The following is a 14,480-nucleotide window of genomic DNA, read 5'->3' on the forward strand; positions in this document are numbered from 1 at the left end:
GGCTGCAAAGACCTACCTAAGTAAGTAAGTACGTGAAGGTGCTCAGTCATGTCCGACTCTTTGCGACCCCATGGACTGTAGCCTACCAGGCTCCTCTGTCCATGGGATTTTCCAGGCAATAATACTGGAGTGGATTGCCATTTCCTTCTCCAGCAGATCTTCCCAACACAGGGATCGAACCCAGGTCTCCCACATTGTAGACAGACGCTTTACCATCTGAGCCACCAGAGAAGTCCTACCTACTTACCTCCATATGTAGCCTCGTTTAATCAGGCTCTGCAAGTCAAGGTCTGGGTGGAAAATCTCTCTGATCTTGAAAATATCTATGAAATAAGGAAGATGGCTCCAAGCAGGCCCTGAGGGACGGTCCCTCCTGCCTGTGTCTCAAGGTCTCCTCCCCAGGCTACGCGGCAGGAGCAGCTACTTCTCTCTCACGGGTGAGAGAGCCTTGGCCCCACCCAGACCACGGCTTCCACAAACCCAGAAGAAACCTCCGCACTGGCTTGGAGATATCCAGTTCTGACTCAAAGCACAGAGAGCTGGGGTCTTTCTCAACCAGTGTATTCAAAGGCTAGTCTATGCCTCGGTTTCTTCATCCATTCAATGGGGGTAATAGCAGTGTCTATGTAATTGATCTGTTGTGGACATGAAATGAGTTAACCTAAATAAAGTGCTCAGATGACTGCCTGAGCCAGCAGGCCCAATACCTGTTAACCAGTATGTGCCCCTCTCCCCACCCACCCCGAACCACCACCATCAAACCCAGCTTTCAGCAATATCCTTACATCTCAAGGCATCCCCACTCACTGTCAGATACCAGTGGTATCCAGGTATGCCAGGTGCTGTGGGAGGGGAATAAAAATAGGTAAGTTATAGTCCTTTCCTCCAGCAGTTGCGGGACAGTCCAGGAGCAGGGATGACACGGGTACACACCAGTGCCCTGCCTGCTCTCAGACGCTGCCACTGATCTGGTAGACTGGGGCAGTCCAGCGGCGTGAAGGCCCCTCCAGCCAGCCTTTCTGCAGAGGGAAGCCAGCACTGACAGGCCACTGCTCCCTTCCAAACCTCGTCCTCCCTGCGGCAGGTAACACCGCAGATGAGAAGGGAAAAAATGGAGTGAGTTCTCAAGCAGAGCTCTCTGGGAAACTGGAGTCACTTAAACTTATTTCTCATGACTTCTCAGGCTAAGTTTTCTCTTCCCTGTGTTTGCAAAAGCTGGACAAACATACAGCAGGAGGATTTAGAGGATTTCAAGCATTGACCTAACTGTCGAATTGTGATTTTAAAGTCATCATTCTGTGTTGTGAGTGGTAAAAAAAAAAAAAAAAAAACCCACCCACACAGGGTTATATAGAAGAAGGGACTGTGCTGACTCACAAAGCTGAAGGGTGGTGAGATGTTCCCAGTGGGGCTAGACCCAGAGCCTCACGTGTTGTTACCAGGTACCTGCCTTCTTTATCTCTGAGCTCTGCTTCCCCCACCTGGACTCAACCTCAGAAAAGCTTTCTCCCGGCAGCTCTACTTTACACAGTACCGGCTCAACCCACTTCTGTTTAATGCTCCAGCTAGGGTTACTGGATTTAGCAAATATTTGGGACACACTTAAAATAAAAAAAATACTATTCCTTGTTGATCTGAAATTCAAATGCAACTAAACATCCTGTAGCTATCTGGCAATCCCCCCTCCAGTGCAGGTCCTAGGACTGCATCTGGGCAATCTGAATCACACACCACCTCAGACCCAGTTGTGTGTTCAGGAGGATGGGCTGTGCCAGCTGGCATACAAGGGTCACCTGCCTGTCTCATGTCAGCCCTCCTAGTACACGTGCCCTGATGTTGGGAGACAGGGTCCCTCCCTAATAACTGGGATGCTGACCCTTCAGGCAGGGGGTAAACCCTGCACCAGCAAAAACAACAGATGTCCACACAATGGCCATGAATGTCCTGGTCAACACTGAGAACAGAAAACTCTGGGTGGTTGTATAGCACACAACGGTTTAGAAGGCATTTGCCCACCACTCCTTCTTGCCTCCCATACCTCTGTTTGGCTGGCAGAGTGGGCACTGTGATCACTTTCTGTATTTCTTTGTAAGACCATCACAACAAAGGGCCACAGACTGGGGCTGTGAAACAGCAAACACCTATCATCTAACTATAATTCTGGAGGCTGGGAGGGCAAGATCAGGGTGTCAGCAGGCTTGTTTTCTCCCGAGGCCTCTCTCCTTGGTCTGCAGACGGCTGTCTTATCGCTATGTCCTCAGTATATGTCTGTGTATATATCTCTTCCTGGATACTGGTCATATTGGATAAGGGTTCACCAACGTGACCTCATTTGACCGTAATTTTCTCTTTAAAGACCCAATCTTCGAACCTTCCTGGAAGAGCGCACAGCAAGCCCCCTTTGTGGCCCCTACACCAAATAAGGGGGCCAGGCAGCCCGTGTTTCTGAACTAAGCATTCTTTGAAAGGAATGAAATAGAGAAAGAAAGAAAGAAAACACCCTAAAAGAGTTTTAGGAGATTTAGCAAAAAGGAGAGGAGCACAGGAGTACACGCTCATGATTTGAAGGGATTAAGACTTTTTAGAACAGCAAAAATGATGAGGCCTATGGATGTGTAAATGAGCCCCACGAAGAACTAATCAGAAAAAAAAAAAAAGGCCCGTAAAACAAGCAAGGGGAGAACAGTGAATATTTCAAGTGTCTTTAGTTCATAAGAAATTCATGAGCAAAACGTGTGGAGATCTTGTTGGTTTTGGTGGTGGGAAAGAATTGTAAATATGTATAATATGTAAATACCTCTGATAATAAAAGCCCATGAAGATAAACGAAGCTGTCTTCAGAAAAGCTGTGAGCTGTATGAGATGCTAATATCACTGCCGTCACTCTAAGAAATTACCATAATGCTTACAGCGCTTTGAAAGTTTCCGAGCTTTGAAAAGACACGCATAAACACTAACCAGAAGGCGCGCACTCACACGCATACACACACACACCTTTTTTTCTCGTTCCTTCGTTCGTCTCTCCCTCCCTTCTAATGTCCTCTAATTTTTTTTTTTAAATATGAGGAAGACAGCCTTAGTGAAAACTGGTGTTGGAGTTGCACCTCTCTGGGTTCAAGCGCAAATTCCTGCCCCCACGGACCAGCTGTGAAATGCTGGGACAGCCACGCGGGCGCCCTCGGACTCACTCTCCGCGTCTGTGAAATGGGCAGACCCCCGCGCCTCCCCGCCTTTGGGGAGGAGCGAATGGGGACACTCAGGGAGGCCCGCTCGGCGCCTCTCCCGCCCCGGCGCGCGCCGGCCCGTGGCCCCGGACCTTCCGGAGAGCGCGCGGGCGGGGCGGGAGGAGGGGCCAGAGGTGGACCGCCCAGCCCGGTGGACGTGCGCCCCGTTGGGACCGGTTTGTCCCGGCCCGGTCCGGCCCAGCCCGGCCCGTCCGCCCGACCATGGCGCCGGCGGCGGGGCGCGGGGCGCGGGGCCTGTGGCGCGCCTGCAACTGGCTCATGGGCGCCTTCTTCGCGCTGGCGGCCTTTGTGCAGGTCAGCGCCCCGGGCCGGGCGGGGGCGGCGGGAGGGGAGCCCCGGGCTCCAACTCCAGGCGGGTTGCGGTGTAGACCGACCGACCGGCGGGGTCGCAGAAGCCGGCCCGGTACGGGCAGGGCGGGAATTAGGGTTGATGCTTAGGGCACCCCCACCCCATCTGGGCTGAGATACAGCTGCTGTCACATGACCCCGTTTGCTCGCTGGAAGGAGCTGGTTTGGCGCGTGTCTCTTTGCGGGGTACCTTTATAAAAAGGCAGCCCGGGGGCAAGGCTGTGCACAGCTCGGAGAGCAAGCAGAACAAAAACCCTCACAGCTAATTATCCTTTCAAGTAAGATCTGGGGTCCCCTCGCGATAGCTTTCCTCATTTCTTGAGGCTGGAGGGCCGTTTAAACACCCATTCTGGGCTTGGCCCACACTTCGCAGAGCCTCTGTGCACTTCTTTACAAAATAAGTGTGGCTGTGTGTTTAAACCAGGTGCTGGGGTCAGCCAGAAACACCCCCTACACACACACACAGCCAGAAGCACCCGCTACACACATACACACACAACCCCATCAACTAGACTGTCTTACTCCTGTCCTCCTGTTGGGCTTAGCAAATTGCTGATATGAATGAAGACCACACCAAATACTGGAATAGAACTGTGACAGCCTGGGGCTAATGCTGCTGTTCTGGCATTCCAGGTGAACGATCCGGATGCAGAACTGTGGGTGGTGAGTATGGCCTGCTCTCCCATACCTAAAAGAATCAGGGAACTGCAGGAAATATGCAGTGTGTCTGTTTGCCTTCCTCCCTGCTTCGTGTACTTAAGAGCGTAGAAATCAAAAGTAAGCGCCTTTTCCTAAAATATTAGGAGGAAAAGTGAAAGTGTTTGTTACTCAAGCATATCTGACTCTTTGCCACCCTATAGACTGTAGGCCGCCAGTCTGGAGTGGGTAGCCAGTGCCTTCTCCAGGGGATCTTCCTGACCCAGGGATCGAACCTGGGTCTCTTGCATTGTAGGCAGATTCTTTACCATCTGAGCCACCAGGGAAATGTGAAAACATTAGGAGGAGAAGGATCAAATTGAGAATTCAGAATTTTAGAGAGATACAAGGGCCTTTCAGCTGTATTCCCCTTGAATAAAACAGGCCAACTAAGAACACTTTTCTGAAGACAGAGTAGACCTCTCAAGGTCATGTGAACCAATCCTCATGAATTTCTACCCAGAAACCCCAACAAACGTTGGACCAGAAAATGGCAGGCTTAAGGTTTGTGGTTCTGCTAATTCAGTGAGTTATATTCACAAAAAGTAATTAAAGCCCATAAAACCTAGAGTATATACTGAACTGATGCTCTGACTAAACCATTTAGAGGAGGGGGGAATTTGTTCCACACATTTTCTGAAATATCTGGATTTTGTTTCTTTTAATAGAGGCATCTAAGACTATACAATATCACCGATGAGATGATCTTAAGCTTTGGAATAATGTTGACTTTGTACAAGTAGCAACAAGTAAAAGCATTTGGAATGACAGTACATATAATATCACATATAAATATAACCACATTCTGATATTCTTATTGTCCAGATTCTCATGCCCCTGCATCAAACCAAACTGCCTCTTCCTCAGGACTCTGGTCCATGTCCTTAATGCCAAATGTTATTTCTCCTGCAGTTCCAACTATCCAGCTTAATGGTGAATTTCCAAAAGACTCCTAGATCCATCCACCAGTACGTCACACTGACTCCTCTAATACGCACAAGGTCCTCTAATACGCACAAGGTCCTTTTCAGCATCTTTCCTTCCAAAACCCACTTTTCCTCCTGACTCACCATTTCTGTTATCAGCAGAGTCATTCTGAGTCATCCTTGCTCAAAACCTCAGCCATCTCTAATATCTCTGTTTTCTCACCACTGTCTTTGCTGCTGCTAAGTCACGTCAGTTGTGTCAGACCCTTAGCAACCCCACGGACTGCAGCCTACCAGGCTCCTCTGTCCATGGGATTTTCCGGCAAGAGTACCGGAGTGGGGTGCCATTGCCTTCTCCAACCACTGTCTTTGAGTTCCCCTCAAAAAAACAAAACGAAGAACAATCCACCAAAAAGCAGTGTAGGTCTAATTGCTCATCTGTACAGTATCTGTACATTTTACCCTTTACATCATGCTTGGATGATGAAATATAAGCATCAACACCAGACCCCCACAGACATCCTCACTCACCTGCAGTTTAACCCCCCATTACCTCCCATGTGGACCCTTATGGGTCCTTTCTAATTCTTTGAGCTGCCTCTAATCTCTTACATTCCTATAATTCTTCCCACATATTGCTTCCTGATTCAGAAACGTTTGTCACTCCCCAAGACGTCTAAGTTGGCCCTCCACAATATGGCCCTAACCTACCTTCCCAACTGGGTCTTGGAAGCCTAGTCCACCTGTAGTACTTCTGGCACTTGCCCTGAGAATTCCTGTGTCAGACTCTTATTCAGGTGTCCAGGTCTATCTCAAATGCCATCTCACCACAAAATCTCTCCACCTCTTTCCCATAAATCCCAAGCATCCTTCCTCTGAACCTTCACTATAGCAGTAACTCATTCTGCTTTGCATTGGAGTTGGCTCTGTATATGCCAGCTCCCAGGGGTCAGGGGCCAGTTCCCTCTTCTTGCTTGGCAACCTAGCATAGAGCTTTCCTATGGCAGTCCTTCCCAGACTGACTCTTAGAGTGGAAGAATGAACACACAGATGAACTGACACTCGGTTACTGGGTCCTGGGCGCTTGTACTGTACCTGACTGATGTTCATGTTCTCTACCACAAATTGTGCATGGAGTATACTTGTATCAGGATGCATACAGGAGCAAATAACAGAATATCTGACTAGCATCAGGTTATAAACATACAGACCATCTCATGAGAAGAAGTCTAGAGGCAGCTGCTTAATGGTCAACAGTGTCATCAAGGACCTGCACTTGCTTGCTTGTTTCTCTGCCAGTCCTCAATGGGTAGGCGACATATCCTCATGTTTACAAAATGGCTGCTACAGCTCCAGACATCTCATCCCTAGACAAAAGCATCGCAAGTAGGAAGAAACAAGGCAGGAGGTAAAACCAGTTTTCCTCTGTGCTTTTTCTTCCTTTCATCAAATAGCAAATGTTTCCCAAGAAGCTCCCCAGACAGGCTGCTGCCCAGTTAGTACATATTACTACTAATAAGGCTTATGGTCTAGGATCCATCCTGCTGGGTCAGTACCCATGAATATTGAGTGTTAAGGGCTCTGCATATCAGCCTTGCCTCCAGAAGACTTTTCCGTACATTTCATTGCTGGAACATGATGGCCCCTCACTGCTAAAAAGGGTAAGAAAACAAATTGGCTTTTTTAGTTTTTATAGTGGCAGGGAGACGGGGGAGAGCATTGTTAGAAATGACTATTATGGGTCTCAGTGGCTATATGTTCAATTAAACTAAATATAGTAAATAAATATTACAGTACCCTTTAGTTTAAAAAATCCACCAACAAAAAGATAAAAGACCATTATACTTGGATTCTACTGAGTTCATTAATGAGTGTTTATACTATGCATTGTTTTTACTTGTGTACTAAAAACAATTACTTTCAGTCTCTCTGCATGTAAAAAAAGAAAATCCTTAATCTCATTCAAAACAGAGATAAGCATTTAAATAAGGATTAACATGGCACAGCTACCTTGGGAAACGATTACTTAAAGATTTGTCCTGGTCATGTGTTTCCAATACACTGAAATAAGATCTTAGACCCTTTAATCACAGATATCTGTTATACTTAAATGCACATTTAAAAGTCTCCGCCAAACACTTCTTATGGAGAGCACAGTTAAATACTGTATGATGTGTATGTGTTTAATTTCTGTCTGTCTGTCTGTCTCCGTCTCTCCCTCAGTTGCTAAGTCATGTAGGTTTTCACTGGGGGAACTAACTAACCCCTTACTGCTCTAAGTGTGGTCCTTGGAAAAGCAGCAGCAGTGTCCCCTGGGTGCTTATTAGAAAAGCAGAATCTTGGGCCCTACCCCAGACCTCTGGAATCAGATCTGCATTTTAATCAGACCTCCAGATAATTCATATGCACACTAACGTCTGGTCTAACCCTCAGCAGCATGGCTGTCCTTGCAAATGTCGGTACCTGCTGATACTCCAGTCATCACTGGGGACCCTTTGGGAGGGATGAACATGGTCTATAATACAGATACCATCTCTCCCCAGGGTCAAGACAGGTGTGTTTTCACAGTGACAGCAGATCACTTAAAATGTTGAGCCCTGACAACATCCAGATAAACTAATGGTTTCTAACTAGCCATCACGATTGATGTGGCTCATAGCTACATTCTGGGGAGGCCCCCATGCTTCTTATAAACCTCCCACCTCTGCTTGTCCTCTGCCCACAACATACAAGCAATAGGTTTTTCTTGAATCTGCCTGCTTGCTGTGAATGAGGCCTCTTCAGGGCCAGTCTTCGCAACTCCAAACCAAGTTATCAGTTTCAGAAATGAAGAACCTGATCTTATTGGGCACATGTGATCCATACGCTGTTAGTAAACTTTCTGTGGTCTCACTTGCAGATGGAGTATGGGGCTGGATGGCCCATGGGTCTAGACTCAGCAGGGCCACGTAGCTAATTATGGCTGCTCAAGTCCTGCTTTTCATAGAGCAATTTTTGAAAAGTAGGGGAAGGCCATTTAGGCGTGGGTGTCGCTTGGGAGAGATTAGGAGGTCACTGTGTCTTGAGATCAAAGCTCTGCTCACTGCTAGAGCTTGAGAATGAAAAAGTCTTTCCTGGAAGAGCCTACGGTCTAGGAAGAAGGCAGGTAGAATGACACCCTGACACGGTAAGTGCTGTAAAAGCCGAGGTTACCACTTCCTTGGCTGTTACTAAAAGCTGGAGGTAAATCGTGGCACGTGGGACCACCACCGGTGTCATCTTTCTCTGCTCCCTAAACGTCTCGGAACATCTCCTGTATCGGGCATCCTTCTTACCCCTGTAATTTCCTTTCTGCTCACAGGTTATGTATACGATTCCTGCCACTCTGACCCTGCTTGTTGGACTTAACCCTCTTGTCACAGGTATGAACCTTGAATTCTCAATGGTGATACGGAACATCAGATTTCCTTTTAATAATGAGAGTCTGTCTGCCCAAATCCCAGTAAAAAACTGGAGCCCTCCATGTCTTTCTTCTTCCTTCTGATCCTAAGAGGAGGCGAATTCCAGTCTAGATCATCCCCTTCCATCTTCAGGAAAACTTGATGCGGACGTGCCATACTAAGACAGGCTTTATGCACTTGGATCCCAGCATCTCTGATGCTGATGTGGAACAGCCCGAGAGAGATGGGCTTCAGTCACTGCACTTATTTCTTAAGCCACTAAGCTAATGGAAAATCAGCAACAATCAAACTGCTAACTTTGTTTCCATGCTCAGTGGGGATCAATGTCTATTATTTATCTACTCTATACGAATCCTTCTCCCAGTACCACTCTGGTTCATCACTTTCTGATTTTCAATTCATTCAAAATGAATGAACTGCTATGTATCTGAATTGCTACTATTATATAGAAACTGTCTATAATGTCTGTAACACATCTCTGGATTTCTCATTAGTACATATTGCCCTTTCTAGTCTCCCTGTGTACCTTCACAGTGAAAGTGAAAATGAAGTCGCTCAGTTGTGTCCAACTCTTTGTGACCCCATGGAATGTAGCCTGCCAGGCTCCTCCATCCATGGGATTTTCTAGGCAAGAATACTGGAGTGGGTTGCCATTTCCTTCTCCAGGGGATCTTCCCGACCCAGGGATCGAACCTGGGTCTTCTGCATTGCAGGTAGATTCTTTACCATCTGAGCTACCAGGGAATCCATCACAGTAACTCCAGCAATTTCCTGCACACTTTTATATATGTTTCCTCCATCTAGACTGTAGGCCCTTTAAAAGCAGGATCATGTCTAACTCATGTACCCAACGCTTGTTGAGTCAATGAATGGCTGTATAACACAGAGGCTTTATCGTGTATTTGTCTCATAACTTTCTCCTTGGACTCCTTACACATATATATCCCAGGTGAGAATACATATAAAACATTCACTTAAAATAGCTGGCTTGTATGGGCCACAGGTCACCAACCTCAGTCAGGGGCAAAACATAGCTGCTTCACCTTTTACGGCCCTAAAAATTCATTAAACCTAAATTGGACAGTTTTATTCTATAAAAGTGTCTTATAGCAGAAAAAATTTTTTCACTGTTTACTAATATTTTCTTATTAGTGGAGAATATCAGTCCTGCAGGTTATTCTTCACTTTCTTTAAATCAGCTTCTACTAATGGGGCTGGAAATTTCTCAGGGCCTTAGAATAAAGACGAATGATTCCCGCCTGGGTGGGGAAAACTCCCGTGGCCCAGATGTACAGGCTCCTTGTACAGCCCTCTAGAACTCTGTTTACATCTTTAAGGTGTATCCATTAGGGCTCTGTTAGTTGCAAGCAAGGAAAAAATACTCAACTCAAATGGCCTATAAGCTGAAGCGAGATGTACTGGGATCCTTTACTGAAAACACTGAGGCAGTGCTGGCTTCAGGCGCCGGTGGCGGCTCAGAACTTACACTTCTCTGCAGTCTTAGTTGCACATCAGCTGCACTTCAGCCCAGGGCTCCACGTGGTGGCCCTGCCGCTCAAAGGTCACAGCTTCACCATGCTAGGTCCAACAGAATCTAGAATCCACTTCCCTGATCGCTCCGCAAAAGCTCAGGATGGAGCTGGTGCTCCTGATTGGTTATCTGTTCATCCTGAGACAAATCACTGTCACCAAAGGGATGGAATACATTGCCCTTGTTAGTGTCCAGTCGTCTGGGACACTGGAACATGTGTGAGAGTGTGGGAAGGGTGGTTCCCCAGAGAAAAGACAGGTCGTCAGCATCCGAATGGGAGATTATGGACAACCAAAATAATAAATGTCCACTTAACTTTATAAGTATTGTTTTCACTTCTGTTTTAACCTTTTGATTTGAGGACAAATCAAAACAACAGCCAAAAAACCCCCAGCCTTTTCTGTATGCTTTCCCTGAAGGCAGATGAAAAGCCAATACAAAGAAATCTTGTTTCTCTGGGGCGTGGTTCCATGATTAACAGCACCAGGATATCTGTTTTTAGGTAACTTTATTTGGAAGAGTGTGTCTGCAATACACATATTCCTTTGTGTCCTGTGGGCTATCAGCTTGGCATACAACCTCTTGCTTCATAAGAAACAGAACCTCTTGCATGAAGAGGAAGGCAGGTGAGTGAGTGGTGGTTTTCACAGTTTGGGGTGGATGGGGAAGAACTGGGAAATTTGTGTCTTCACAACACCTTATCTTGGTGATTTAACTCCCCCAATACTTTGAGGAGGGCTTCCCTGGTGGCTCAGAGGTTAAAGCGTCTGCCTGCAATGCGGGAGACCTGGGTTCGATCCCTGGGTCGGGAAGATCCCCTGGAGAAGGAAATGGCAACCCACTCCAGTAGTCTTGCCTGGAGAATCCCATGGACGGAGGAGCCTGGTGGTCTACAGTCCATGGGGTCGCAAAGAGTTGGACACAACTGAGCGACTTAACTTTACACTTCGAGGGGCAGGGAAGATATCTCCTTTACAAGCTAAAGAAACTGAGGCAGTGACGGAGCTGGAGCCGGGATTTAAACCCAGCACTGCCTACCACACTCTGTGACAGTTGCTACACATCACCTTATATTACCATCAGGCAGTTGGACCTTGGCCCCCCTTGTGATGCCATAATGTTCAGTCCAATCTAATGAGGTGAAAACTCCGTCAGCATCCGGGTTCAGTCCTGGTACAAGCCACCTCTTCCACGGTTAACTGGCCTCCTCAGAGGGGGACCTCTGCCAGCCTTGCCCTTGTACATCTCCTGTCCTCTGCACCCTCTGTCACCATCACTGGCTCTTGTTTTGTCACCTCTTCCACTGCTTCCCCCCCTCCCCACCGGCTTTTATCATCTTTTCCTCTGCTTCCCCCCACCCTTGATTCCCTGGCCTCACAAAGAGCCCCCATTCCTTTCCTTTCTGTCCCACTGCTAACATCTGCCAACACCAAGATTGAGAGTCCTGTAGGTTAAGTCCCACTGGTTTTGTGCTGCTGTTACAGGCCCTAATCTTTGGAAACTAGATCAGGTTGGGGATGGGAATGCAGACCAGATGGTTTGAATCAATCCCCATCTACTTGAAGCCAACAAGATTCAGTGAAATCAGAGGGGTTTCCAAGTGGTACTTGGCCAAATACAATTATTTTCTACTCTGTGTGGAAGATACGACCTTTAAACAAATATTTCTAGAGGCATATGCTGCTGCTGCTAAGTCACTTCAGTCGTGTCCGACTCTGCGACCTCATAGACGGCAGTCCATCAGGCTCCACCATCCACGGGATTTTCCAGGCAAGAGTACTGGAGTGGGTTGCCATTTCCTTCTCCAATGCAAGAAAGTGAAAAGTGAAAGTGAAGTCACTCAGTTGTGTCCGACTCTTCGCGACCCCATGGACTGCAGCCTACCAGGCTCCTCCGTCCATGGGATTTTCCAGGCAAGAGTACTGGAGTGGGGTGCCATTGCCTTTTCTGCTAGAGGCATATACCCACCCCCAAATCATTAGACTGACTCATTCGACAAATCATCCCTGTCCTCTAAGACATGACCTGATCTCCTACAGTGTGTACTTGAACTACTGATTTGAGCTCAACCTGCCTAACACTGACCCCTCTAAGACAATATGAAGAGAGTGCCTGGTCAAATCTGGGATTATCTTCTTGACTGTAGTTGTTTCTCTGTTCATCTATAAATTGGGAAACAATCATAAAGTTCATATCTGCCTCATAAGATGAAATTTATTTTCATATAGGGTTCTTTAAAGGGTCTGACAAAAGTAATTTATGAGTCATGGCCAGACTTGAAAGTATTTTGTAGATGCTTGTATCTTGGAGCAAGTCATCAGACAATCAGCAGAATCAAGTGTCATTGTAGATGCTCTGTATCTTGGAGGAAGTCATCAGACAATCAGCAGAATCAAGTGTCAGGGAGAAAATGGAATGATATGCATCTCACTTACAGCCTCTTCAAAAAAAATGAAATCTCTGCTATTTTGTAGGGAGCTGTTTGGTCTCGTGATCATCACAGCATGGCTGGGCCTGTGCCACAGCTCTTCAAAGTAAGTTTTCGACCCATCAGTTAAAATCAGATGTGCTCAAGTAGGTGAATGAGAATGTTGACACAAATGTAAACAGGAATCTTTTGAGAGAAATCTTCCCTTTCTGTAGGGGAAGCTAACAATAGTTGGCTCAGTGTTTCATGATCACTTATACTTTTGTGAATACCACAACACACAGTTTTCTGTGTCATCGCAGGGAGCTGCCAGTCTAAGAGGGTGTCCTTCAGGGAGAAAGTGATCTCAAAAGGAAGCTCGGAGATAGAGGAAAAGAGAGTAGCAAATAAAATATAAAACTGGAGGTATATATACGTGAATATTAACTTTGTAAAACAGTAATAGAAAAAGAAAAATGCATGACAACTGAGCATGTAAGTTGGAAGGGAAAAAAATGGAGCTAAAGCAGTCTGGGGTCCTTGAATTATCTGGGAAGGGTAAAAGTACTAACTTATATCAGACTTTGATAAGTCAAGGATTCATGTGGTAATAATCTAAGAGAAAACCTTAGATTATTAGAAAAATAATTAAGAAAAATAATATTTAAAAAATCTTAGAAAAATAAGAGGTAACCACTAAGAGAAAAGGAGTATAGAAGGCAGGAAAGGAGAAGAGAAAAACACAGAACAGATGGGGAAACAGGAAGCAGATGTTAAGATAGAGAATTACATTCAAATATATGATAAATTACATTAAATGTAAATATTCCAATAAAGATTCAAAGATTTTCAAAATGGATAAAAAGGTTAAAAACCCAACCAAACACTGCTTACAAAAGAGAACTCTTAAGTACACAGAATCAGAAAGATTGAAAGTCAACAGGTGGAAAAATCACAGTATACAAACACCAACCACATGAAAGCCTGTATAGACATTTTAATTTTAAAAAGTAGACTTTAAAATCAGCATTAGAGTAGAGGACTGTTTTTGGTAATGAAAACATTTTTGTTTTTTTATTTTGAAATATCTAAACATATTCAAAAGCAGAGAGACTAATATAATGAATCAGATGTACTCATCACCCATTTTCAACATTTATTATATATCCAATCTTGTATCATCTATCACTATCCTGATTATTTTGAAATAAATCTCAAACATCATATTGTTTTATGTTTTATGTATTTCAGTATGTATCTCTAAAAGGTAAGCACTTAAAAAATAACCACTCTACCACCATCACACACACAAAAATAAAACAGTAATTATTCAGTATTGAGTTGTGCAGCCAATGTTTACATTTCCACAACTGTATAAATGCTTGTTCCTCTGTGCTCCATATTTCCTATAAACTGGTGGTGAGATCACAGGCTTAGGCACAGGCTGGTCACTGTTGTTGTCTTCTTCTTTTCTTCTTATCATCATCGTCACCATCACCACCACCATCACCACCACCACCAAGCAAGACCACTTCATGGGTGGTGGTATGTACTTCCATCACAATGTACATCACACCTAGATGTTTCTCTGTAACATTATTATAACATTTTGATGACCATTGCCTAAACCCACTAATTCATTTGAGTTGCAGAATGCTGATACTCTAATTATATCATTTCTTTTCCTGGAAAACTTCTCAAACTTCTACTTATCAATTATTTGACTACTCAGATACAAATCGTAAGAGGAAAAGGAGTTGATTCTCTTAATTTCCCATTTTTCAGAATAATGAGTTTTTCTTGCCGGGCATCTTCCAAAAGTGACCAGTGAGTTTTGTTTATTTAACAGTACCATTATGAAGTCATAGATCTCAACATACTTGATGT

At 45.4% G+C, this 14,480-nt stretch overlaps 1 protein-coding gene across 8 annotated transcripts in view; it reads left to right on the top strand.

Moving 5' to 3' along the window:
* The window catches only part of TMEM220 (transmembrane protein 220), a 20,142-nt gene continuing 5,662 nt past the window's right edge, over positions 1-14,480 (top strand). The window contains exons 1-5 of one of the 8 annotated variants that reach the window (XM_086358868.1): positions 3,335-3,539; positions 4,227-4,256; positions 8,556-8,616; positions 10,689-10,812; positions 11,858-12,720. In XM_086358868.1, coding sequence (XP_086214994.1) covers positions 3,447-3,539; positions 4,227-4,256; positions 8,556-8,616; positions 10,689-10,812; positions 11,858-11,879 — 330 coding nt within the window. In that variant the 5' untranslated portion in view covers positions 3,335-3,446 and the 3' untranslated portion in view covers positions 11,880-12,720. Of the gene's footprint in view, positions 21-3,334; positions 3,540-4,138; positions 4,257-6,748; positions 6,877-8,555; positions 8,617-10,688; positions 10,813-11,857; positions 12,721-14,480 lie in introns of those variants that run through there. The other 7 variants (XM_086358860.1, XM_086358864.1, XM_086358866.1 and 4 more) reach the window with 7 other exon arrangements.

The sequence above is a fragment of the Bos grunniens genome, chromosome 19, assembly GCF_055505025.1.
Source record: "Bos grunniens cultivar Pamir isolate PY7600 chromosome 19, Bosgru_T2T1.0, whole genome shotgun sequence".
Classification (NCBI taxonomy): domain Eukaryota; kingdom Metazoa; phylum Chordata; class Mammalia; order Artiodactyla; family Bovidae; genus Bos; species Bos grunniens.